We start from the raw sequence: 27,500 nt of genomic DNA on the forward strand, positions 1-27,500 counted from the left end.
ATGGTCCTTTTGACTAAATGGCGCCCTCTTTGGCAACCCCAATTGAACTTCAATGGATTTGCGATATTTGACATGCCTCACAAGTCACAACCTCTCCAAATTCATCAAAACCAAGACAAAATGGTTTCCATTCTGTCACCTTTAAAGGTAAAATTAGAAGCCCGCCAACAACACCTGTAAAGGACAACTCTGGCGAGTTTTTACAAAGATCTCCGTTCCTAGAGTCACCTGTCAGTACGAAACCAAAGTACCAAAGTACTGTGGTATTACTGTAAAGAAAAAAAAAACAGAAAACAGTCGGTTTCACCTACAGTAGCGCTAGCTGCTAGAGCCAGCAGCTAATGCAGCCATGCAGCTATAATGCTACTCTATGGGGGCGTGCACATGAGTGCTCACAAATTGTTTTCACTTTTTTCCGTACAGACAGTACTCGATGACCTTGAGAAATGGAGATGGGTGTGAAAATTTGCCGAATTTCTCCTTTAATACTAACTATTCAACCCAGTCATCAAGAAGCCATGAATAGCACAACGTAAGTCGCTAAGAAGACACCAGCTAAAAGAAGCACAGAAGAGTGAAAGTACATCATTTTGGCTGACAATCAGGGTTATTCCACCAAATATTATTTTCTGAACGAGTTAAAACAAAAACAACAGTATTGTGTTGTTTATGAAATTTATTTGAGGTCTGAAAACATTGCATCTTTTTTTTGTCATTTTGACCATTTCTTCCTTTTCTGCGAATTGTTACGACCCGGCTCTAAGCCGCAACATAAAGAGGGAGTCGGGAGAACAGAGATAAACTTTAACCAGTAAAGTGTTTATTTAAAACTAGAATGCATTTCCCGGTGGGAAAGTGCGAAGTGTGCTTGCTCCGACGCGCCACGAGAGCGCCCCGGCAGGATAAGCGACAGCTCGCCCTCAGGTCAAAGCGCCAAAGTTTGACCAAGACGCAAAGCTGCTTCGAGTTTGGCGGCGTTACCCTCGATTTGCCGAATTCTTACACTGACGTGACGGGTTGCCTAGGTTTATCAGTGGTATGTCCCAGAGCACCTCCAATGTAAAAATGTAGATGTCATCCCAAAGACGTAAAGAGATATGAGCCAAAATGCATTTTTGCTAATTGCGACGCCCCCTTGTGGCCAAATTACACCAAATTTACTAAGGCTACTTTGGATTGTGTCCAAAATCATCCCACCAAATATGGTCTTGACACCTCAAAGCGTTTCCGAGATTTGACCTCACTTCCTGTTTGGAGGCTTCGCCATCGAATTTGATTGGCTGCCATGGGCGAATGCTTTGATGTATGAAAATGAAATGTACACCTCTAAGGTCTGTAGACCTTGTGTTGAATTAAGTATGAGTTGTTCACGTGTAGCTAGCATGAAACACGTAACCACTGAAGGAAGGAGGGAGCCTAAGGAACTAGGCATGTTTCTAGAACAAATACGAGTAATGTTAGGAGTATAGCTATCCTGTTATGCGGGAACATCCACAGTTTACTCACTGTTGAATAAGTTGCAATGTGTTATAGCCTCAAATGGATGGTAAAATAAACAGGACGACTCACCTGTTCAAATGATGTAATAGGATAAAATTTGGTTTTGATATGTCAAAGCAACCAGGCTGTTACTGGTTAACATTTCTGAATATGAAATCGATTTTGGATTGGTTGCATGTGATAAAAGCTATGCCATTTCCTGTCCAGACAGCATTCATATTCAGAAATACTGTACACCGGCAACAAAGACACACACACATACACACACACACACACACACACACACACACACACACACACACACACACACACACACACACACACACACACACACACACACACACACACACACACTAACAACTCTTTCAAACAGAAACGTCAGTCCGTTACATCTGCCTCTTGTCCACAAACTACTAACTGCGATTACATTCTAATTAAAATCCTCCTTGCCTCACGCACACCGCAGACAGGGCGACCGCTCTACTTCCGGTATTTCGCCGGCTTTGAGATTGATTTACCCAGAATGCTCAGGTCAATACAAATCATCCAAAACACACCGTCAGTATGAAACATTGTGTGATTGTCTAGTATATATACCAAATGAACACACATGTCTTCTAACAGAGCAGAAGTCCATACTTGCCCCTCAGGGCCATGACTTTGTTATGATCTAACCAGTCTCAGGATAAAGCACCCCAAGCATTCTTCTCTTTTCCCGCGCTATGTGCACGCATGCGCACTTAACACAAAAACGCGACCTAAGACGTGTGGTTAGCATGCTGAATTGCATGCTAGACGCAGGTTCGAATCCCGATGGAAGCCTACTGTAAAATCGGCGTGTATGTATATGGAAACCTTATACATGTTCTAATTATTACAATGATTAAATATGTTGTGTTGAACCTATAGTTAATGCAATACATATATTTTTCATTTACAGTATGTCTTTTTATTTCCTGTGTTAATGCCACTAAATTATACAATAAATATTATCATTATTATTATGATTAGCTATATAAACACTTATTATTATTATTATTATTATTATTATTATTATTAGCTATATAAACACTGTTTATTGCTTTAAAATTGATATAGGATCTTATTTGTTTCATAGGACACGACAACAATGATAACAGTATATAACAACACAATTTATTAGAAATATGAAGTCATATGACTGAATTAATGCATAATAAAGATCCATGAAATAGAATCCTCAGTAAAAAGGGGTCAAACAACAGCTTGGGCCTGGAAATAACTGGTCCCAGCCACTGGCTCGGCTGGATCTGCTACTGGTACTGGATCTGCTACTGGCCCCTGGAAGGGTGCATGGCCAGTTTTACACAGCACACACATCAATAAGAACGGGTGTAAGGTGTCAAAGCACAGGTGCAGAATAAGAACAGCACATCAGGGGGAACACACATCACATAGAATTATTACTATTATTTTTTTTACATAGCACATCAATCACAACATAGGCAATGTAAGGTGTCAATGCACAGGTGACAGCATAGGCAGTGTAAGGTGTCAATGCACAGGTGACAGCATAGGCAATGTAAGGTGTCAAAGCACAGGTGACAGCATAGGCAGTGTAAGGTGTCAAAGCACAGGTGAAGAACACCGATAACCTGGTTTAGAACAGCGACCTGTCAGGGAGGAACAGACATGGCATACAATTCTGTTTTTTTTTTTACAGGACATGCATCAACAACAACATAGGCAGTGTAAGGTGTCAATGCACAGGTGACAGCATAGGCAGTGTAAGTGTCAATGCACAGGTGACAGCATAGGCAGTGTAAGGTGTCAAAGCACAGGTGCAGAACAACAACAGCACATAGGCAGTGTAAGGTGTCAATGCACAGGTGACAGCATAGGCAGTGTAAGTGTCAATGCACAGGTGACAGCATAGGCAGTGTAAGGTGTCAAAGCACAGGTGACAGCATAGGCAGTGTAAGGTGTCAATGCACAGGTGACAGCATAGGCGATGTAAGGTGTCAAAGCACAGGTGACAGCATAGGCAGTGTAAGGTGTAGGTGTGTAAGGTGTCAAAGCACAGGTGAAGAACACCAATAACCTGGTTTAGAACAACGACCTGTCAGGGAGGAACAGACATGGCATACAATTCTGTGTTTTTTTTCACAGCACATCCATCAACAACAGCATAGGCAGGCCGCATTTTCTGCACTTGTGGCACGCCGGCCCGGGCAGCGGTGACTGTCCCCGGCTGTGCCGCTGCCCTCTGCTCAGCCCTCTTCCTCCTCGCCTATTCAGTTTTGTATGAAGAGACAGGCTGAGCAGGAGGTGCTGCCTGCACTGCTTGTTGTCCTTGCTGTCCTGTCCAGCAGCTGCAGTGCAGGCACCTGAGGGCCGGCGTGATGTGCGGCGGCCAGCGGCAGAGGGAGGACGTGTGGGGCTGGCGTTGTCCGAGGGAGCGTTGGGGGGGGGGGGATGGGGAGCACCCTCACAGTCTGCTGGGGCATTGAGAGGTCCAGGAGGAGAGGCTGTGTAGCACGAAAAGGTCCTGTTGCAGCTACAGCAGCTGAGGGGGCAGGCGGTAATGGCGCCAGTAGCCGTAACGGCGCTGGCAGAACAGGCACCGGTGCTGCCACAGCCGGTGCTGCTGCCAGTGTCGCGGCCACCCTTGCTGCTGCTGTCGGCTCCTGGCCTGTAGGCACCACAGTAGCTGCTGCCGGAGGACGATCCACCGCCGCTGCTGCTGGGCCCGGCGCTGTCGCTGACGCTGGCACTGCCACCGCTTCCGCCGCCGCTGCTGAGCCCGCTGCCGCCGCTGGTGCCAGTGGTCGTCCCTCTGCTGCAACGCCTGGAGCTAGCACAGTGAAATGACACAGCACAGTATTAAACGTGCACTACATTGAGTGAGCATTACAGGTTAAACTACATATAATTGCAATATTACCAGGAATAACACACATAAGACTAATGATATCCTAGTACTACACATTCACTATTGAAACATAGTGAATAACATAACAAATTAACATAACGTGACACAACAGGTAAATGATGACCCCCAGGGTTAATGCATTTACAGCAATTAAAAAACAGGCTTATTGTTAATGCATAAAACATAAACTTCAACTTTATCTTTTGATTTCACGTGGTGATATTATAATCTTAAGGGTCTAAAGATACTAACTGTATGGTCTTTTCATAATTATATGTTGTGTGTGTTCAGTGATCGTCACATGTTTACACTGTAGCATCATGTACAACCCCATTCATTTCCAATGCAATGCCTTACATTACATTACATTACATTACATGCTGGCGAGCTCTCAAAATGCATTTTATCTTTGATCAGACTATTTGGCTAGCTTCCCTAGAGTGTGTAGATGTAATTACTACAGTTTGGAGTAGAAATTCGAAAGGTAAATATAGTTTACATGTGTAAACAGGACGCCTGACGTGTCGACGTTCGATAATGCTAGTTATTCGCGAATTAGCATAAATAGCTAACGAATTATCTATCTTCAAATACCAAAACCGTAATAGGTCTATGTAATAGGCCTACATAGACAAATTCCATGTTAGTACATTGTAAAAGTGCTCTGGGGTGACAATGTTGCGCAAATACATTCGAAATATTTTCTTAATTTTAGTTTTACTCACTCAGTGAAAACACTCTCGTTGCTGCCGTAGTTCAAAAAACTGTAGATAATCCGAGCTGCTGATTGGCCCAGAAAACTGTCGACAATCCAAACTGCTGATTGGCCTGAAGCAGAAAACTGTCGATAAACTGTCGACAGAACTGTCGATAACGCGAGTTGCTGATTGGCTGGCAAACAGAGACCATTGCTTGGCACAGAGCTCTACTTCCGGTATTTCGCCAGCTTTGGGATTGATTTACCCAGAATGCTCAGGTCAATACAAATCATCCAAAACACACCGTCAGTATGAAACATCGTGTGATCGTCTAGTATATATACCAAATGAACACACACATTAGCTAACAGCACGTAAGTCCGTACTTGCCCCTCGGGGCCATGGCATTGCTCAGATATAACTAGTTTCGGGATGAGACACCCCGTTGCGGACCACCCTAGAACAATACCCACATTGTACCGTTGCGGATAATCTCTGTCATCCAATGAAACATTGGACAGTATAAGTCTTCAGTCATGCCATAATGAGAGTATGAAAATATATGGTGTAACCTCATAGTGCTGTGATAATTGCATCAATATGTTTTACAAGAATGGCCTTGATTTGATTTTTAAAAAAAATATCAACATTGTATCTTAAATCACTCTGAAATGTCATTTTTGCATGACCTAAGCAATTTAAGATGAGCTATTCCGAATAATAGTATACATTCACCAACACACACGTTTTTGCTAATTATAGAGCCATAGACAGACCAAATAACACCAAATTTATTGAGGGTGCTTTGGATGGGGTCTCAAGTCATCCCACCAAATATGGCTTTCATACGTCACAGCATTTCCAAGATAGGCACACTTCCTGTTTGGCGGCTTCGCTCGCTGAATTTAATTGGTTGTCACAGGCGAACGCTTGGACGTATGTAGGCGAAATCAAGGCAGTTGATCCGCCTTGGTCTGTAGATCACGCGTGCCAAGTTTCATGACGATCGGATAAACTATGCGGCCAGAGTCGCTTTACTTTGACTTGGGACAAAATTCAAAATGGAGGAAAATCCATCATGGCGGAAAATGACGTCATATAGTGCGTTGGAATCAGCTGAGTCAGAGGATTCCAATGGTATAAGTGTTATCAAAATCGGCCATACGGATCAAAAGTTACGGGCATGAACGCATTTTCCAACTTTGACCAGTTGGTGGCGCTAGAGCGTGAGAGTGGCGAGCATGAAACCTGGTGGTGTCAATCAAGGTAGTCTCCTCTATCAGCGTACCAAATTTCATGACCTTATGTCTTACGGTTTGGGCTACAGGTGGAAAAATGTGTGGGCATCAGCGCTCAAAAATCACTTTTCCATTCATTCCTATGGGAAAAAATCGACCGGAAAAACTGGAATAACGGGAGAACGACAAGGCGTATCAAAAAGCTGTATACAAGCCACCATCCTCGCATCAGGACGCACGCGTGAGAGGTGGAACGGCGTCTCTAGCTCCAAATCCCTAGGACAAGATAGGGAGACAAAAGTTGGACTTAAGATAAATAATATGAAACGCACGGATAACAATAGTGTGCTTTGCTTGCAGCAAGCACACTAATGAACCAAAAGCATAACCGTTACCAAAAGATGTCTAGGGGAAACTAAAGGTATGTATGCAAGTGTTCATGTGGGTGCGTGTATGCCAAAGTCAGTATGATGTTCAAAGATAGAGAAGGTGCCAGTGGGAGAGAGATAACCCAAAGGTGCCTGCAACAGAATGTGCCTAACCGAAAAGTGCCCCCCAAGAGAGAGAACAACCCCTTAAATACCCACACCTTCACCAGGTGTGCATGATTGGCTAATTAGGCCAGCTAGGCCAGCATTTCCCATGCACTGGCCACTCCAGGCCTGAAGGGGCACAGGGGGTCGTAACAGAATAAATACTCTAATGACAATCTTTTTTTTTGGAATTTGGGAGGGATGTTGTCAGTAGTTGATAGAATAAAATAAAACTGTTCATTTCACTCAAACACATACCTATGAATAATAACATCAGAGAAACTGGTAATTCTGCAGTGGTGTCTTAACTGTTGTGCTGCATCTGTGCTGATTTTTTCTCTGTCACTTCCACTATAGCTGTTTGGGTTGGTGGCATCTATTATACGCAGTAATTTATGTCGATGCAGAGAGTTATTTCCAAGCTGGAGCGATGCTGGCTGCAAATCAGATTGTAGATTTCGACCCATTACAGGAGATGCTCTGAAATTGCAGGTGATTTCTTCCCCTTCTCCTTTCTATTCTCCTGAGGATGTTAGTGGGCAGGCACTGTAAATCATTCCAGGCAAAGGCAGACAAATATCCATACCTTTAACAAATGCATTTAACTTCAGAATGAGATTCACCAACTGGAGCCAATACCACCCAATAGGATGTTGGTGCAGGTTGACAAAGACCCATTCTTCCACAGTGTCCATATTGGCCATCAATGTAGGACAACGTACCTCTATATATTTATTGGAACTTGCAAAAGTCCCACAAAGTCATGCTTTCTCAGTTTGAAAGTGGCAAGGAGGAATGCCCCAAGTTATTCAGCTATTTTTCTTTCAGTGGATCTCTCTCTCTCTCTCTATGGACTTCTCTTTCTTGTTGCCTCTTTACTTTTCGTTGTCTCTGTATCCCTCCTTCATTACATCAATCAATATTCACTCTCTTCTCACACCATTCCTCCCCATCTCTCTCTCTCTCTCTACCCATCCTTCTTTCATTCTTAAAAGGAGCTTCTCCAGCCATCGCTCTCCCAGCCGTAGTGAGATTGTTATGCAGACCCTGCGATGCTGCTGTAGATTTAAAAATTCATCAGGCCTTTGAAAAGTGGTGCGCAGTCTCGCAGAATTGAGTTATGTCTTAGAGAGAATTCAGCAATTGGCAAGTGTGCGTGTGTGTGTGTGTGTGTGTGTGTGTAGATCTGTGTGTGTGTGTGTAGATGTGTGTGTGTGTGTTTTTGTCTGAGCTAATCTGCGTGCATGCATACTGCTCTGCCCCTTACGCCCCTGTGAACCAATTTGCACGGCGCTGGTGTTGCTGCGGCACGTCCCGAGCGCGGCTATCGGTGTCTGCGCTGGCTCTCATTAACCTCGCATAATTAAGAGTCGCCGAGAAGTACGCTTGCGTGACACGGCGCCAGAGCTCGCCGGCCATGCTGAAGAGGGGGGTCGTTGTGTTTTCTCCCCGTGTAGAAGAGCGGGAGGATCAGCCGGGGGTCACGGCGGCATCATTTGTGCGCGGGGCTGCTCTCCCAGAAAGGAGGCCCCGGAGGTCATCCTATCAAGCTGAAATTGGTTGGGAAGAAAATGGGCAAACACACATTTTTTTCAGTCGGCAGCAGCGTTTTCATGGAGGCAAGATGGTTCCTTTTTATCTGGAATGAGCAACCCATGTGGACTTTGGTTGTTTGTTGGGCTGTTTTCCCTCCAACCAGGCAGTTTCTGCAGCTCCCAAAACAGTCTGGTAGTGGAGATACTGTATGTGGCACCTCCAGATGAGAGCTGCACTAAGTCAGATAGGTAACGTTTTAGTTTGCTAAATGGACTGCATGTATATGGCACTTTTCGACTCAAGCTGCTCATCGGGAGCACTGGGGGTTAAGCGCCTTGCTCAAGGACACTTCAACAGGGTCAGGAGGAGTTGGGCTCGAACCAGCAACCTTCCAGTTACTGGACCATGACTCCTCCCTCCTGAGCCACTGCCACCCCTTTGAAATGAAGCAAAATCTCTCTGCGTCATTTACTGTAATAGCACGAGTGCGAGTGTGCTTGTACATGACGTGAACTTGTCAGTGTTCTGTTGTGGTTACGTTTGGCTCATTCCTTGAAGTGAACTGGGAGAACAGAACCTGGGGTGGACTGGAACTCCAAGCAGTGTGTATGAGCAGAAACTAGCAGAACTGTCTCAGGACTTCCAGCCAGATGCTGGCTGATTAAATATTGATTCATGCTGTCGGCACAGTGGACACAGGAATGTTGTGTTGAGAATCCGTTGTGTATGTTATTGAAGCTGTGGATGGCCCCAGTGAGGTGGACTCAGGAGTTAAGTTTTCTATACAGGAGCTAAGAGAGGAGCTAAGTTTCCCTGTTTGTTTTTATCTAGCAGGCTAGTCTCTGAAGGATTATGCTGACATAGATGACTCGGGAAGACATGATCTGTAAAAGAGAACAATGTGGCTTGAAGAGGGCTAGAAGCTAGAGAGTGAAAGCTAAGGCTGAATATACAGTGTGTGAGTGCTTGTCTTGTTGGTATTGTGCTGTTTCAGCTGTATTATTGTACTTGTCTGTGCACTTTCCCAGTTCGTCTACGTGTTTGCTATGTCATGATCTTCCTGGCTCTCTTTGCTTGACCACTCCACATCTCTCTGACAGATAGATGCTTGTTTTGAGGCCACGGCTTCCTCCCCATCTCCTCTCCTCCCCTCTCCTCTCCTCTGTCCTCAACCTTGACAGATATTCAAACTGGGCTTTGTGAAGTTCTATTGCCCCATTAATCCCCCCCCCCCACACACCCCCGCCCCTGCCCCACACACACACACACACACCAGCTCACCCTCACCCTCAGGCAGGTACATGAGTACACCCTGCGGCCCAAACACTGACTGATAATGTCCCGAACGGACATCGCTCAGGGGAGCCCGAGTTCTTGCTGAACTTTTCTCCCCCCTCCCTCATCCTTCTGTTCTGGACGAGAGACGTAAAAGCGATAGGTCAGTTCAGGGAGGAGTCAGCTGTGACTGTGGGCTTCGGCATATCCTCCTCTTCCTCTCTCCCTCTCTCTCTCTCTTTCTCTCTCTCTCTCTCTTTCTCTCTCTCTCTCTCGCTTGTCTGCTGGCCGGCACCCTGGGAGAAAGCCAGAGGCCTCTCCTCCCGCGGTGGAGCTCAGTGAAATATTGATGAGGGTGGTCTGGTCTTGTCAGCCAAAGGAATCCTCAGTGGTATCCTCGTATTTCGCAACTTTCCGTTTAGTGTAAAAAAAAGTTTACTTTTTTAGGTCCCCCCTCCCTCTCCACTTCAGGGTTTTTTCTTCCGAGTTAAAATTATTTTTGTGTTGAGATCTATGCCAATATCCTTTGGTCGAAAATAATCACAGTGACATTGCCAGCTTCGCCTCGCACTGCCAATATCTCTCTGAAGGTTACCTTGCATACTGATGCCGCTCCTCGGTCTAGAAAGGTCTTTTTCGCTGATGGCGCCAGTGCTGGTTCGCTGGAATGGCCTGCCATCTGTCTCGCTGGCCTTGCCTGGCCTGATGAGAGGGGATGAAATGAGAGGCTCACCACTGAGGTGGCCCTCCATCCAGCCAGCACCGCGGCCTCAGGCAAGGGGACCTTGTCCAGCGACAGGACGTCAGTCTCATCTGACGCACGACCCTGGATCATGTCCTCTGACTGAAGGGGCCAGTCTCTTTCCCCCTCTCTCTCTCTCTTTCTTCCTTTCTTTCTTTCTTTCTTTCTTTCATTCTTTCTTTCTCTCTCTCTCTCTTTCTTTCTTTCTTTTTCTCTCTCTTTCTATCTCTCTCCCTCTGTCTTTCTCTCTCTATCAGCTGTCGCTGGCCCTGCTCTGAGAATGGATGAATCAATAGTTGATGCTGGCAACGAGGACACGGTGGCTCTGTGGACTTCAGCTTTGCTCTAGGCTCTGTTTTCACAGCCTCACACCTGTGGGGCCAGACCGCTGTCCTCTCCCCACACAGAGCCAATAAACGAGCAGCGTAAATGATTCATACGGCCTCGCCCTCCTCCTGCGCTCGCTGCACACACACTCCTACTTTGTTTTCTAGAACTTCTTTATCTCGTCGTGTTGCAGGTTGAGCTGAGTGCATGACTGCATGTAATAATCATAAGTGATAATAGTAGTGATACATTTGTATTTAAAAGCGCCTTTCGTGACACCCAAGGTCACTTCACATACTGTAGATAGCTACAGATGCAGTTAATAAAACATGAATATGAGAGTGTAATCACATTCATAAGTAATGAGGCAATAAGTAGCGATGTCACGCTGAATATGCTTGCCTGTGGAGATACGTTCTTTAAATCACTTTTGAAGTCTCCAATGGATTTACAATGCTGAATGCAATGGGGCTGGATCGCTTTAGATGATTGAATTAGACTTTACACTAAGCGAATAGCGGAGGATAATGGAAGACTATGCGGTACCTTTATATCCATGTCATCTGTATGCGTTTTCTAATGTCTGCCTAATGTTATGAAATTGGAACATAAATATATGGATATAGCCATGTGGTTCAGTGCGTGTGCTTGTATTAACTTATTGTGGTGTCTGCACACATTGCCCCTTTGACCCTCCCCACTATTGATGGTCACTGCCCCCCCCATACACACACACACACACACACACACACACACACCCCTGAGTAATCTCTATATCTGCTGCGTCTGCTGCTGTCGGCCCCCGCAGGGCATGGCAGAATGGATCGAGCCGTCAGTGCGGCTCCATTGGAGAGGGGGGGATCCATCATTGTGGCGCGGGGGGATTTGAGGACACGCTCGGCTGGCTCCTTTTCCTCTGGATCAGTCTGTGCCACCCACCCCACCACCCCCGCCCCTCCTCTCTCCCCTCCCCGCGCTTTCATTAGGGATCGAGGGCTCCATCGCCGTGGTGATTTATGGCCCTGATTTGGCCCCTCATCAGGGCTCTGTGGTCAACACCTCTCCGTCCATATTAAGGGTATACGTGTCCTGACTGGACTACGGCTGACACAGACACACACTGTATTTGGTTCACTGTTATGCTCAAGGTGACAGACATTTGCCACTGTTTAACACACCTTGTCAATACCGTATGGTCAATACAGGAATTACATTACATTACATTTGGCTGATGCTTTTTAACCAAAGCGACTTACAACATGGTAAACGCTTGAATTTGGTATCTAATCTGTCCATATTTTCTCCTAACTCTCTATATTGCAAACCCACTCAACATAACAGGGCCCTGCTCTATACACAGATACAGTAAGTCAGTGTGCGTTGGTTTAAAGGTAGTATGTGAGGGACGCTGTTGTGCCTGTAGCCATGGCAGCACAGTGGAGCTGAATCACACTCACTGCCTGGAGAGGTTTGTGCAACAGCCGTAAAGAGGGAGTAACGGAAGAAGAAAAAGAAATGCACAAAACTGGGGCCAGGTGACCCAAATACTGACTGTTGGGAAACTATGTTGAGTACTGTCACCTCTTACTCTCTCTCTCTCTCTCTCTCTCTCTCTCTCTCTCTCTCTCTCTCCCTCTCCCTGTGTCTCTTTATCTCTTTATCCCTCTCTCTCTATCCCCCTCTCTGTCTCTTTCTCTCTCTTTCTCTCTGTTCTCTCCCTTCCTCTCTCTCACCAGTATGACTGCTTGACACCTCTCCTTCCTCCTGATTGCCATGTAGGTCAACAGCATGGATCACAACCTGTTTTATTCCTGCAGGGAGCTGTTGGCATAAGAGCTTTCAGCTTTGGGCATATTCATTTACCATTTTTTCTTTTCTTTTTTTTTCGTTGTTGTAGAATGTCAAAAGTTATATAGCTTATTTTTCGGTTAGTCGTTGAACCAAATTTGCTAATCTGCTGTCGTGTTAGTGATTCATTTCCGAGTGGCGAGTGAAAAGGCTTTAAAGAGTGCTGAAACACAGCATCATGCTCACTGTCAGTAATTCGGTAATCAGTTCGGAAAAACCGTAGCGTTGTTCCAGCCCGTGTTTGCTATATTCCTGCCTCCTCTCGTAGTCCTTTTCATGTTGTGGAGGATAAATGTTTCCTCTGCCACCATCTGTTGAGCTAAAAGGATACCTTGTTTTATATGCCAGTGCATCTGTTTTCCATTAACTCCTCGTTTTGTAAACGTGCCATTTTTTTGTATCATTTTTTGTTCCTCTAGAGGTCTTTTTTCTTTATTTCGTTATCTCTCTTTCTCTCTCTCTCTCTGTCTCTTTGTCTGTCTAGCAGTATCGCTAACAGCAGCATGTCCTGATCGTGGCCATAGAATGAGACTGAGAAAAGCATGCCCGGCGGGTGTTTGTGTTCAGTCAGGTATAGCTGAATGGGTTAGACTTAGCGCTCCAGCCCTGCAGCATCTTGGAGGGTGTGGGGAGAGTTTGGCCTGTGGAGAGTAGCAGATGTTGTTGTAGCGGGTATCAAAGCACTGTTTGTAACCCGGGGGTCGAAGTGTTTGGATGGACCTCATGGTGCGCTGGTGGAGTGAACAGACCACCATCAGACACAACTGTGTGTGTGTGTGTGTGTGTGTGTGTGTGTGTGTGTGTGTGTGTGTGTGTGTGTGTGTGTGTGTGTGTGCGTGTGTGCGTGTGTGCGTGTGTGCGTGTGTGCGTGTGTGCGTGTGTGTGTGTGTGTGTCTTTCTATCGCTCTGTGCAAACACTATGGATTCTGTTTTATAATGAACAGTTGACCTGATTACTCTCCTTCAGGCGATGCCCGTTTCTCTTTCGTAACAGAAGTGTGCCGCACTGCCACACCTGAACAATGTTCCATTTAAAGAAAAGGAATTTCATGCTGATAAAGAAAAAATAAGTTGTATTTATATGTGTATATGCATGTATTTATTGATTTATTCTGTTTTTCCATGCTAAAATGAAATAACTATTTGAGGTAATCGTTCTGAGATAATTTCAAATTTGTGCAAATTTGAAAGTGAGGCATGCTATGAGAAGTCAAATTATTCATGCATTAATCCCACACTTGCAGAAGGCTTTTGTAATTTAGTTTCATTTATCTCTCTAATTATGCAGTCATGGAATGGAAGTGGCGGAGTGTTGTTGAGGTAGAGTGAGATTGTGGTCATGGTGTTTGTTTCTTAATAGATTGGGATTGCGCTGGAGTCCTCATGAATACGCTGGAATGTCTTCAACTGGTACAGACACTGGCACTGTTATAAGGATTTATTTTGTAATTTCTCAAATTGTAAGACTTATAATTGCTAGCTTTTTCCTAATAATTAGAACCTTTCAAAAAAGACTTAAGGAACCATATAGAACTATATCAATGGAGCAATTAAACAGTGTTTTATCAGCGTTTTAATACCCTACATTCAAATTGTATTAGTATATGGAACTCAAATTTGCTCACCCTGCACTCATAATCATTCATAGTATTCAATCAGCCATTTGCCTGTATGTGATGCCACATGGGAAATGAATGACTAATAGGCAGCAATGTAAAGGCAGCTTCAGAGAGGGAAGTATTCTCATTTTTCAGTGTCAGTTTATTTGATGGTTTGTTGTTGTGTATCATTGGCTCCCTCTGTAATGGTTGCAATCGGTCTGTGATGCACAGACAGAAGGCCTTGTGTTGGTCTTCGCAGCAGACATTACTGCTCTTCTCAACAGACTGAGTGATTTCTTTCAACTCAAGATGGATATGGTTGTCAACAAAACATGACATTTAATGTGTATTCACAACGGGGCCCAAATGTCACCGCTCATAACTGTTGTAAGTCACGCTCTCGCGGCACAGAAGTGGCTATTAATACTTCCTGACAGTGCTGTCAACTCTGGAATCTTCCGTCCGTGTAAGGGCCGGCATCTATCACTATTTGAAGCGTCTGCTTGCTTGTGTTTGCTCTTATTATAGGGAGTCTTAAGGGGGCCACTATTGTGGACGCCCTGGACACACTCTACATCATGGAGATGGACGACGAGTTTGAGGCTGCCGCAGAGTGGGTGGAGAACAATCTGGACTTCAACATGGTAAGAAAAGTTAGTATTCTATGTTGATCATCTTTTGCAGTCCTCCCATAGTCCATGCTAGAGACCTTTAGTCCCCCTCCTGGAGGGCCTGTGTTCTCCTGTACCCTCCATCTTGTCTCGATCTCTCTTCCTGTGCCTCATTAAGACCAATGTAATTACACTGTCCACAATTAGCTAAAGCTGATGTTTTCAGCTACTTGAGGGTGTTACTGATCAGTTCAGCTGCATTTCCCCTCCAGGCAATTGCATTACCCTACCCACCCATAGTGTCTATTTATATGCAAATGTACACACTGTATTTATACGTAGCCTTATTCTACTGCCCTTCATTCTGTTCTTACTGTTCTGTTGTTTATTCTTTTATGTTTTATTTGTTTGACTGTTGTACTTTGAGAGCAAAGTTAACCGGAGTTAAATTCCTTGTTTGTTTACACAAACGTGGGCCAATAAAGCTGATTCTCCTTCTGATTCAGTGGGGTATGCAGGGCAGGGAAAGATGGACTCACGGGATTTACGCGTCAAGGATTCTAGCCTTTACTATGAGTCTGTCTGCTTTAGAACACATAGCGGTGACTTGCATCAGAACGTTCAGCTCCAAGACTTTGTTAGCGGACCTGCTATTATTTGTTGTTCTCCCTTCTGTGTCTCAAAAGTCTTAGCCGGCTTGACAGTAAACACTCTTGACTCTAGCACTCTCCACCAGTACCTGTGAGGGCCTGCACCTTAGTGTGCTGTCTGAGTTGCCATTGCGATGCCTTGCTAGTTGCCGTAGCGATGCCTTACTTAATGGCTGGGCTGATTGGCTGCTGTCTGAAGTGGAGCTGAAAGAGGCGACCTCTTCTCCTGCCAGTCAGTGTGTGGGAGCACTTTCAGCTCGTACCGCAAGCAAGGGCTGACTCATCAGTCTGGAACTGCTGCTGCTGCTGCTGCTGGTGGTGTGTGTGTGTGTGTGTGTGTGTGTGTGTGTGTGTGTGTGTGTGTGTGTGTATGCATGCGTGTTTGCATGTGTGTGCGTGTGTTCACTTGTATGTGTCTATCAACAGTTTAATGGCCACAGACAGAAACAATTCCATTCCATACTCGGGAGCATTCTGTCTTTGGGAAGGCAAATGTATTAGCACACATACAGTACAGTACATCTGAGCCCTGAAGTAGTCTACTGTAAATCCATTTAATTACTATGCTTCCAACAGCATAACCCGGCCGACTCTGCTCCGGAGATGTGGTGTGTGTGGAGCGGTTCCGCCTAACCTCCCCCCCACCCCCCCGGAACCAGGTGCCTACGCTGTAATAGCATCGGTTCCTGTATGTTCCCTTCGGTGACCCGCAGTTCCGTTCTCTTCATCTCCTTTAATGAGCTTCTCTGCCCTCAGCCTACGCCTCCTCCACCCCCTGCTCCACCTTCTCACTTAAGATCCCCCGTAGCCCCGCACGCGTGGCGTAGCCTAGATGGAGTGTCTTCGGAGAGCCTCTCAGTGGAGCTTTCTTTCTCTCCACTTCAGAACGCTCCCTCGCTCTCTCTCTCTCCCTCTGTGTCTCGTCTCTCGTCTCTCCTGTTTTCTTACTGTATATCTTACCTTTCCCCCTTAATTCCCCTGCATTCGCTTTTCATGCCTCTTTCCTCTTTCTGCTTGTTTTGACTGTGTGCCATGGGTCTCTCTTCCCTCTCTCTCTCTCTCTCCCTCTCTCTTCTCTCTCTCTCTTCTCTCTCCCTCCCCCTCTCCTCTAGGCTATCTCACTGTCAGAAAGAGGAAGGCCAAACTACAGCTTATGCAATCTTAATTCCTGAGCCACTGGAGCATTTTATAGCCCTTCAAAGCACTTTAAAAAAAAAAAAAAAAAGAACGACTGCTAGGAGAGAGAGGGACAGAGAGGGAGAGCGATGGGGTGGCAGAGAGAGAGAGAGAGAGAAGAGAGATAGAGAGATGAGAACGGTAAAGTGAAGAGAACGTGCCCAAGACTTTTAACATTCAGGCAGAGAATAGAAAAGCATGATTCACTCCACTTTATTGGCCAGCGAGTGACAGGAAGTTCTAATCTCCAGAGTGCTTGACCTCAGATGTAAAATGGATGGCAGCGCTGGACAGGGCTCTGTGTTTGGGATTTTAGGGAGGGAAGAGGAGGAGTGGAGGAGGAGTGGAGAGTTGTACTTTCCCCACGTGACTGGACTTTGATGTTCCTCTTCTCCTCTGTTTTCCCTCCCGCATCTCCTCTCGCTCCTCGAATGGAGAGAGAGAGAGAGAGAGAGAGAGAGAGAGACTTACTTCATTGTCCATTCTCAACTGAGGCACAAGCATTCTTGTCTGTTTGGTAAGAATAGGGGAGGAAGAAAAAGAGAGAGAGAGAAAGAGAGGAGGAGGATGGAGGAATGTAGAGGGGATGAAAAGAGAGAGGAGGAGGAGTAGAATGGGGGGATGTGGAGGAAGGAGAGGGGGATGAGGAGGTGGAAGGGAGATGTGGAGGGGAAGAAGAGAGAGAGATGAGGAGGAGGAGGATGGGGATGTAGAAGAAGAGGAGAGAGGAGGAGTATGGGGAGATGTGGAGAGGAGGAAAGCAGAGGTGTATGAGAGGCCACATTAATGATCAGAAGTGCAGGCAAACAGTGTTAACAAACTTTTAATTGAAAGGCTTCTGTTTTGTTGCCCTCCAGCCATTTCCAAGCATGCAAGTGCCCCAGGGGAGCGGGGCATTAAGATTCGTCTCCAGCGCTGCACAGAGTACAGAGTACAGAGTACAGACTACAGAGCGATTTCACTTCCTACTAAGAGACCATGTTCTCTTTACACATCCGCCGCCATGTTGTCTCAGAGCCGCGAGTTTCAGAGAGATCCCCAAATAATTTAGAGGCTCAACTAAGGAGCTCTGAACTCTCTGTATTTGGAGACATTTAGGTGACGGCCCACCCTGATGCAACATATTGGAAGAGAACTTTGCACTTAGTGGGTTTGTCTGACCCCTCCTCCTTATTGCACTCTCTAATGCAGAGCCTATATTAAATAATGATAATAATGATAATAATAATAATAATAATCATCGTCATAAAAATAGAAATAATAAATCTAGATAATAAAAAAGGTGCCAACTTAGCCCATTCCCCACGTGAGCCAGACAGACTGAGCAATAAATCAGTTGCTCTACAAATAACACGGAGACAAAAGCAACCAAGTGAATCATTTTTTATTGCGTTCTGGTGATGTATTTGATCTATAAAATGTCACACGTGTAATGAGTTTGTAGTCTTACTGTAAGTAGAGCTGAGCAAGTGATGAGGACATGACATACAGTACATGTGTAAATAATGTACACGCATAGTGCTAGCACATCTCAGTAGACCTGAGAGGATTACGTGCTGTTTGTTTGGTCTCTAAGCAGCAACAGCTTACTGTAAGAGAGGGCCATGTAGGCTATTACAGTAAATGTCTTACTCATGTTGTTTACTTTGAAATAGTGGTGAAGATCTTGTGCCGTCTTCTGCCTAGTTTTTTATTCTACCACCATCTTGACAGGTAAATTTTGACTCAGTTGTTATTGGATATTGAGTGAAGAGTGTGTGTGTGTGTGTGTGTGTGTGTGTGTGTTTGTGTGTGTTTGTGTGTGTTTGTGTGTGTGTGTGTGTGTGTGTGTGTGTGTGTGTGTGTTGGGGCTGGTGGTGGTGTGCGGTGTGGTAGATCTGTAAGGCTGTCAGATTGGCTGTGAGATAGCTGTTGGTATTTACTGTAAACTCCAGTGATCTGGGAATTTGTCACACATGAAGAGACACACACACACACACACACACACACACACACACACACCAGTTGCCACATGCATTCGTAAAATATCAGAAAGACAGATTGTGCGCATGCATTTTCCAGCTCTGCTATGTGCATTCACTTCCTCTATGTATAGAGTGAACTGTGTGTGTGTGTGTGTGTGTGTGAGCTGTGCTTATGATGGAGTGTGTTATGGATGGTGATGAGTAGGCGTGTGTGTGTGATGGAGTGTGTTGTGGTTGGTGATGAGGCAGTGATGCGTCCATAATGTGGGCCTCTCCAGGTGCTCATGTCTGCACACGCTGAGCACTGATTAGCTCTCCACCGCGCCGCTCGCCCCAGCTGTGCTGTGAGCCTCTTACATCAGCAGCAGCCTGGACAGCTCACCAGCACCACAGCACCACAGCACCGGACATCTCACCATGCTCTTATCCTCCTCCTCCTCCTCCTCCTCCGCAGATCTTCCTCCTCCTCCTCCCCTCTCCTCCTCTCCTCCTCCTCTCCGTCCTCCTCTTCTTCTCACCTCTCCATTTGTTTTTCTGTTCTCCTTTCTGTCTTCTTCTCTTCTATTCCCATATCTCTTTTCTCTCTCTCTCTCTCCTTCTCTTGTCTGGCGTATACACAGTGTATGACATACTGCTGCTGAGTGAAAGCCCACCTCTTCTCCTATCTGTCTGAACAGAGCGGTGTTCAAATTCGCAAACATAGGCCAACGTTTGCCAACAGTTTCTACCTTACCGAACAGTTTTCAGTTTGCCTTGTGTCTTTGGCCAACATCTGTGCAAACAGTCTGTCGAGGTAGTTCTCCGTGAACATAGAGTGGAGCTTGACGTGAGCTTGACGAAGATAACAGTGCAGTTACCGTTACAATGAAATGTTAACACCGAATCGTTCAAATCATAGACATGCATGTACATATAGTATAGTTCTATGCAGTCTATGGTTCAACTGTTCAAAGAAAACGTGTTCTCTCCTCTCCTGTCCTCTTCCTTTGTTTTTCTTCCTCTCCTTGAGTTTACTTTCTCTCCACTCTTGTGTTTGACTTCCATTCTCTTTGTATTTCTTTGCTTCTTTCTCCATTTTCTTTTCTCTTGTCTTTTTTTCCCTAAAAGAAATATGGATCTGCTGTCTTCCAGGCATCAATATTTACCAAACAAACAAAATCTTCTTTTTGTAAACTTCAAATATGTCACATTAAAGGGAGCGATCCGTCAAATCGAAGGCACCAGTGTTTTTAATTCTTTATTTTTCAGTATCTTCTAAAGAGTCTCCTCAAAGTGCACTTATGTAAGTGGGCCAATTTAGTCCAATTGGGAGTCAGTCTGAGTGGTGTTGATGAACACTGAAATACCCATGATTAGAACGTCAAGCAATCTGGCCTAAGACAAACTGTCCACTCCACCAGCCCTCCCTCGCTGGACACTCCTAGAGTGGCCCAGTCTATGTTTCTTCTCAAAGTTATGACGGACAACCAGACAACATTAAAGCAACACTAAAGAGTTTTTCGTACCTTAACATAATGTTTCCAGAATCATTTCAGCGGTTCATCAACTCGTAACAAGGTGAACGGCACTTCTGCATTCACTTGCAGTCCGGCCCTCTATCGGCTTTTACCGCGCTATGTAACTTTACCAGATCGGGTAGTGTACCTGTGGTTCGATGAAATAAGACCTACTGTAAGAAACCACAAATTTGACTTCCTTCGATGCCGCAATACATCATACTTTAATCAAATCAATCAACATGCTCTACCTTGTCTGTGAACATCGTTATTTGGTGGATAAACAAATAGCGTGTGTGCATTAGAGGAAAAGTGCTTTAGTGTTGCTTTAAGGTTTTCATAAATAAAAGAGTGTATAAACATAAGATGTCTCAGGCCAAAGATTTTGTCAAACCTTGAGGCATTCATTGCTTAAACGTGAGTACTGTATGTTATTCTGGAATATGCTCCATGCATCACTTCTTAAAACAACACAGATTGTGTGCTTGTGGTGCTGATTCGCTCAATATGACAATAGCACCCTTTGTGATATGGTAGACATAAATGAATTAGCATATTATGTAAAAGCTAATCTGGTTTGTTGTCAGACAAATGGAATGCTGACACAGGTAGAAGTTGTTGCTATTTCAGTCTCTCCAGAAGCGGAGGCCCGTCTACGAAGTAGGTGGAATAAAGTTAATTATTCAGCTCTCTTCACTTGATTGTAATTAATTCACGAGTCGAAAGGCCCATAAAAGAATCAGATTTATCAGGGGTCCCTTCAGGAGGTGTCCCCAGGGACTGCAGACATGCTGGACCGGTCTGCTGAGTAACCACTAGTGTTTCATCATCTGAAAATAACTATGCAAATGAAGACACTTATGAAATACAAGGACCTCGCTCCGCTCAGCAGCTCGTCTGGGGGACACAGACTCCAATGCTGGGAATAGATGGAGGCAGAAATGCATGTAATTAAAAGTCTTCTTCAAGTGTATTTTCATTTTAATTTTAATTTAATTTTATTATTTTTTTTAGTAAAGTTGCTGTTTCGCAAAATGGCACCAGTAGCTACCGTAGAAATCAAAGTTGTTTTTCTTAGTGGATTCATACAGTAGAGTAGGCTGAGCTACACATTTTATGGAGAATTAGGGGAAGAGCACTGATGCTTGAAAACCCCTGCTTGACGTTTTGTGATTTTTAGGTGAATATTTACGTGAGTTAATGAGAATTTGTTTTTATGGCAGTAGATAATGACCCGATCTGTTAAAACCTCACTACACTGGTGACAGGTAGCACAGGTGTGTCTGAATATGAAGTGCTCTCAACGGAAAAGACAAGGATGGTTCTCAGCCTCTCAGCTCACTCCTCATCTCATCAGCTGAACGCAACAGAAATCACGCTGTGCCCTCAAAAGTGGATCAGTGGATAATTCAGCTTAATTAGGTCACATCTTCAGCTTTAATAAAAGATGAGACCTTAGTTGACATCATATGGGCACTTTAGATAACTCTTATAGTTATACAAATCCCCCCCCCCACACACTCACACACACCAGCCCCAAAGGGACTCGATTACAATACAGTGATGCATATGATCACATGTACTGTATTACTTGGACTGGCCACGTATCTGAGAGTACAACAGGTTGCAGACGTTAGCAATTACACCGTTGTGATTACACCGTAATATGTAACAACACAGTTACCAACACATTAAACACACAATGTGGGATCAGTTTGGTGCTTTCTGCCTTGTGTGCATGAGTGCGTGCGTGTGTACATGTGTTGTGTGGGTGTGTATGTGTGTATGTTCCCTGTGAGAAAGTTTGTTTACTTGTCTTTATGAGCCAAAAGCTGGAATGCTCCAGTGCTGGCTGTTTTGGCTTTGATTAGTATGGGCTTGGGTGCCTTCATATTGATGTGTGTTTGAAATTGTTTTTTCTGTAAATAGGAGTGACCCTTGCACAGCCTCACAATGAGGAAAACACTCAATAAAAACTATCTTTCTCTCTCCCTTTTTCTCTCTTTCTCTCTCCCTCTCTCTTCATCTCTCTCTCTGTTCATCTCTCTTTCTCTCTCTCTCCATGCATCCCTCTCCATCTCTCTCTCGCTCTCTCTCTCTCTCAGAACACAGAGATCTCGGTGTTTGAAGTGAACATTCGCTTTGTGGGAGGGCTGCTGTCGGCCTACTATCTCTCAGGCAAAGAGGTATGTGCTCTCTACTCTCTCTCATGCACGGGGTCATTCACACAAAACACCCAAACATGGACTCAACATGCAAAACATGTCTGTTTATTCAGCTCAATGTGTGATGTGTGTTGAGTGTTTGTGTTTCTCTGTGTTTGTGTGTGTGTGTGTGCTCTTCAACAACCATACAACCATGACACCATCGGCTGGCAGCACCTCAGTGGATGGTCATGGGCCAGCCAACATGCTAGTGCCAGAATGTGCTTTGCTTAGCCAGGCAGGCACACACACACACACACACACACACAGGTCCTCTGTCCACACACTCTTCAACCCTACAAGGTCTCTCTACCTCTCATCCTTCTCTCTCTCTCTGTCCCTTCCTCTCTCTCTCTCTCTCTCCTCCTCTCCTCTCTGATTCCCTCTGTCCTGGCGAGCTCCACCCCCCGGCCTGCACACAGCTCCCCTCTTATCCCCTCCAAGTGCTCTCAGAAGAGAAGAGCTCCCAGCCTGCTCCCCTTTCATCTCCGCCGCCTCAAGTGGCGCCGGACCAAGCTGCCCGTGTAGGGCCAGGGGATAAAGATACGCCACTGGCACGTGTGTGTTCATGCATTATGCCACAGCCGAGGGGCATCGTGGGCATGGCCAGTGCCAGTGGTCAGTCCAAGCAGTGCGAGAATAAGGAAATGCTTCATATCTGTTTCTCCATATGGATAAGAAAAACAGTCACGCTTTTGATGGCTTTCTAGTCTGGCCAAAGACTGCTCTAGCGGCCTGCTGAATGTTTATGTGAATTTACATTTCACCAGTATGGATGACCTTGCAAATGTCGGTGTCTCTATTTGTGGGGCAACTCATAATGTACACTTCTTTGAACACTTCCCAGATATGGTTTACAGTAAGAGTTGCCAAGCTAGTAGCCACCATTACTGGGCTGTCTTTACCCCCTGAATAATGAGTGTATTCAAGTGGATTTGTTATCCGTTTATTTCACATCAGTTGTGCTTTTTCGAATAATGTATCCTGATTCAGGTGCATTCCTAGTATGAATTGCTTAACTCCAACCATTTGTGGGCCCATTCAGTTTTGAGCAGTTTGTCTCTGAGTGTGAGATGGAGTGATAGAGGAGTGGTTAGAGAATGAGAGAGAGGAGGCGATGAGAGACGAGTGGTGAGGAGAGGCTGAGGTAGCAGTACTAACGAGAGACAGAGACATCTCCTCCGCCTGTGCTCTTGAGTCTCAGGGCCTCCCGTAGAGTCTCCCTCAGGGCAGACGTGTGGCTTTTGTCCTGAGTCTCTGAGCATCTCACTTGAGACTCCTGCTCAAGCGAGACCACCTAATGTGTTAGCGGAGGAGGCCGTCGTTTTTTTTCTTCTTTTTCCTTTCTCTCTTTTCTTTCTTTTCTTTCTCTCCTTCTGGTGGTTTGATCTCAAGGTTTTTGGTGCTCTTCCTCACACCAGCAGCACCATCGATCTGCAGGGCTGCAGAAGTAAACACGCTCGTTTTCTCTCTCTCTCTCCTCAAAGCATCGCTCTTAATGACCCCCCCAGAGACTCGAGGAAAAAGAACGAGGGGAAAAAAAAAAGAAAAATGTCAGCGGATAATAACTACAGATCATGAGAAAGGCAGAAATTTTTTTTTTCTGTCCTGTACAGCACTATTTTTTATGTCAAGGAAGACATTTTCTTGTGTGCCTTGTTATGTCCTATCACCACTTCTGTTGGCCTTCCCGGTGGCATTCGTGCCGTCGCTGACCGAATCGCTGACTGGCGTTAATTAAGAGGTTCTCGGCAAAAAAAACCCTTAACCCTTAACCTTCTCTCTCCGTTTACCCACTGCTCCTCCCCCATGTTTGACCTGACACACGGTGGGCTGTCGGGCTGTCATGCAGAGCCCCATCACCGGCGCTGTGTTATGTAAATGCAGAGGTGGGAGTCCAGCGGTTCTTGAAATGAGGTACTCAATGAACAGCAAGTGCTCTCGTCGTGTGCATGCAAATCGGGACCCGCTACGCCATGTGTGCTTTTGACTGGAGCCAAGTGGACCATGAAAGAAGAGTGTGTGTGTGTGTGTGTGTGTGTGTGTGTGTGTGTGTGTGTGTGTGTGTGTGTGTGTGTGTGCGGGCACTTCATCCGTGGAGCCAGACTGCTAGTCGGCTAGGCGGGCGGAGAGAGCACTCTTCCCGGTCCTCGCCCACAGAGGACGTGCCAGGCTGCAGGCTTCCTATATCCACACATACAGGAGCTCACATCATGATTAAAAGTGATCTGTCATCGTAAGGGCAAAGGTCAGAGGATTAACTCGATGACGTGTGGCAGCGCTGGGTAATTGCTGCGAGGGTTCGTTGCCCCGATGCTCCTTTATGGGTACTACAGACAACCCCACACACACACACACACACATTCACACACCCGAAGGCTGCGGTTTTCTGATGTGGATTAAGTGGCGCATGGCGGGTCGCGCTCGCAGTGGAAATGTGTGTTTAGAATGAAAAGGATGTGTTGCTCTCTCACGTCTCACGCTGAAGCCCAAGAGATGGCTTCTAATGAAGAGGAACTCCGCTCTGTCTTCCTCCTGCGCTGCCCAACACTGCTCATGGGGGTAGGAGACTGAGCTCCATGACTGATGAAGCTGCTCAACATTCCCCACACACACACACACACACACACACACACACACACACACACACACACACACACACACACACACACAGATGAAATGTTGAAGTGTGATATAGGTGTGAGAGATTTCCCACGGTGGCCAATCAACAGCCAAGCCCTTCAACAATCATGCACTCTGAAAACGAATACTGTTGTCCCTTTCTGGGAAAAGTAAATAAATGATAAAGCTTTCTTATGCCTCAGTCCATTGGGTGAAAGAGGTTCAGACCTGGTTGTCTGTCTCTTGTATCTGTTCACAGGACGACATGGAAATGTGTCTGACATACACTATTAAAACAAATGTGCTGTCCTTATTTGGACACAGAGAAGTGTAAAAAAAACCCTTGCAAGTTGTGTTGTTTTCAACACATTTGTGAGCTTGCGGTTGTGTTCAAGTATAAGTATATATACTTTACCAGTAGGCCAGGGCTGCCCCTAAACAACTCAAGTTGCGTTATTTTCAAAACATATGGTGTAACTAATAAAAGCATAAACTGTGTTGTCCCAATCTTGACACAGAGATGTGTTAAAAACAATGCAAGTTGTGTTGTTTTCAACACGTTTGTGGGCTTGTGGCAGTCCCAAACGTATCCCATGCTTTTCCCAGGGCCCATAAAGGGACTCCTTCATGGTACAGTGCTGTCTCAGAGGCCAATCAACAAGCAAGCCTACTGTATGTAAAATCACACATCAGGAACTGAAATACATGCATCATTCCATGCACATTTGGCAGATGCTGACATCCCGGGTTCAGAAAGTAAAAGCAGAGACGGTTTATAAAGCGAGACGATTCATATGAGGGTAAATTCTGGTTTCATTGTGACGTAGGGTTTGCAACTGCCACTCCCATTTAGGAAACAAACGGGAGGTCCGGTGTCAATGTATTTCTATGGGAGAAATAAACATTATCTCGGATTATGACCATTCCCTTAGCCCTACATGATGAAGCCATATTCTACAAGGCACACGTCTTTCTAACATTCCCACATTGAAATTGTATTTTCCAGCGAGATAAATACATAGAAAAATAACTTTGTTCACGATCTGTCCCTGTCTCCGCTAATAGCGCAGGCCACCTGTTATCAACGGCACACTGCTTCAGCTGCTTCTACACCGTTCTACACTGATTATTTCGTCACCGACCAAGCCCCTTTAGGAGGCGGAAGTGGTGCCATTTCATTCCATTGAAAACCCCTTAATGATTCATCTTATTAACAATACAATCTTTGGTAAAAGTCCTGTCAAGTATTTGACCCAGCCATTTTAGAAACCAGCTCATCCTAATTAGCTGCCAAGTAGATCAGCTAATTAGTGATATCACCTGTGTTAAGTGCACAGGTAGAAAGAATATAGGGCAGGACTTTTACTCTTTGGAACCAGGAATGTCCGCCTCTGGTATTTGTGTAAATATGAAGCCACACACACACCCACCCCTGTGTAGGGCTCACAAATTCATCAGCAATTCATCTAATTCAACTCATTTATAAGAGAAAGATGAATTTGCAGTAGCTCAAACATGCACAATTCATTCTCTAGTTCTAAAACCTACAGTATATGTACTGTTCCAACAGTCACATGTGCGTACCACATCATTCATATTCTATACTGACCCTCAGTGCTCCAAAGTGTACCTTCGTCCCCCATGTGCTGTGTTACTGTGTAAGGCTTCAGTCTTGCATGTAGGAGGATTCTTGACTTGTAACCCAGCATGTCCTCTCGTAATAGACCACGGAGATGAGTCAGAAGCCTACATGCAGAATGGTGGGGAGAGGAAGCAGAGATAAAGAGAACTAAAGAAGATATGCCAGACATAAGGAGAAGGTCAGTCTCAGTTGGTCAAAACTGGGAGAATCTACCGGTAATGTATCTAATATACAGGGTTAGGACCTGTGCTGAGAAATGTCTTTCTTTCTTTCTTTCTTTCTCTCTCTCTCTCTCTCTCTGTCTGGCTCTCGTTGTCTCTCTCTCTGGTGAAATCTCATTTTGAGCTCACATTGTAATAAGACTCAGAATTTGTGCCAAGTCTCCATCTCTCTTGGGTGTCTCTCTTCCCGTTTCCGTGCATATGTATGTGTGTGTGGTGTGTGTATGTGAATTTTAATGTAGTCTTTTCCACAGCCATCTCTCTCTCTCTCTCTCTCTCTCTCTCTCTCTCTCTCTCTCTCTCTCTCTCTCTCTCTCTCTCTCTCTCTCTCTCTCTCTCTCTCTCTCTCTCTCTCTCTCTCTCTCTCTCTCTCACACACACACACACACACACACACACACACACACACACACACACACACACACACACACACACACACACACACACACACACACACACACACACACACACACAGACACAGTTTGATTATTGCAGCACCTATTTTCATGTTTGTATGGCAGCGAGGAGAGAGAGAGAGAGAGAACACGGTGGCTCTGCCTTTGTCATCCGTCCCATTGTGACCACGGTGTGCAGATGAATACCGTCCCTTTATGTCCCCTGCTTACAAAAGGTGTAAAAAGCTCACATTGTGTACCGGATGTAGGACAGGGCAACACAACACGTCCCATTATGAGTGTGTAGGCA

At 45.3% G+C, this 27,500-nt stretch overlaps 1 protein-coding gene across 3 annotated transcripts in view; it reads left to right on the forward strand.

The window, feature by feature from the left end:
- LOC134098166 (mannosyl-oligosaccharide 1,2-alpha-mannosidase IA-like) overlaps positions 1 to 27,500 on the forward strand; it is a 134,588-nt gene that overhangs the window by 33,555 nt on the left and 73,533 nt on the right. For 2 of the 3 annotated variants that reach the window (XM_062551142.1, XM_062551140.1), the window contains exons 3-4: positions 14,738 to 14,862; positions 22,212 to 22,292. In XM_062551142.1, coding sequence (XP_062407126.1) covers positions 14,738 to 14,862; positions 22,212 to 22,292 — 206 coding nt within the window. The remainder of the gene's footprint in view (positions 1 to 14,737; positions 14,863 to 22,211; positions 22,293 to 27,500) is intronic. The other variant, XM_062551143.1, reaches the window with a different exon arrangement.

The sequence above is a fragment of the Sardina pilchardus genome, chromosome 12, assembly GCF_963854185.1.
Source record: "Sardina pilchardus chromosome 12, fSarPil1.1, whole genome shotgun sequence".
Taxonomy (NCBI): domain Eukaryota; kingdom Metazoa; phylum Chordata; class Actinopteri; order Clupeiformes; family Clupeidae; genus Sardina; species Sardina pilchardus.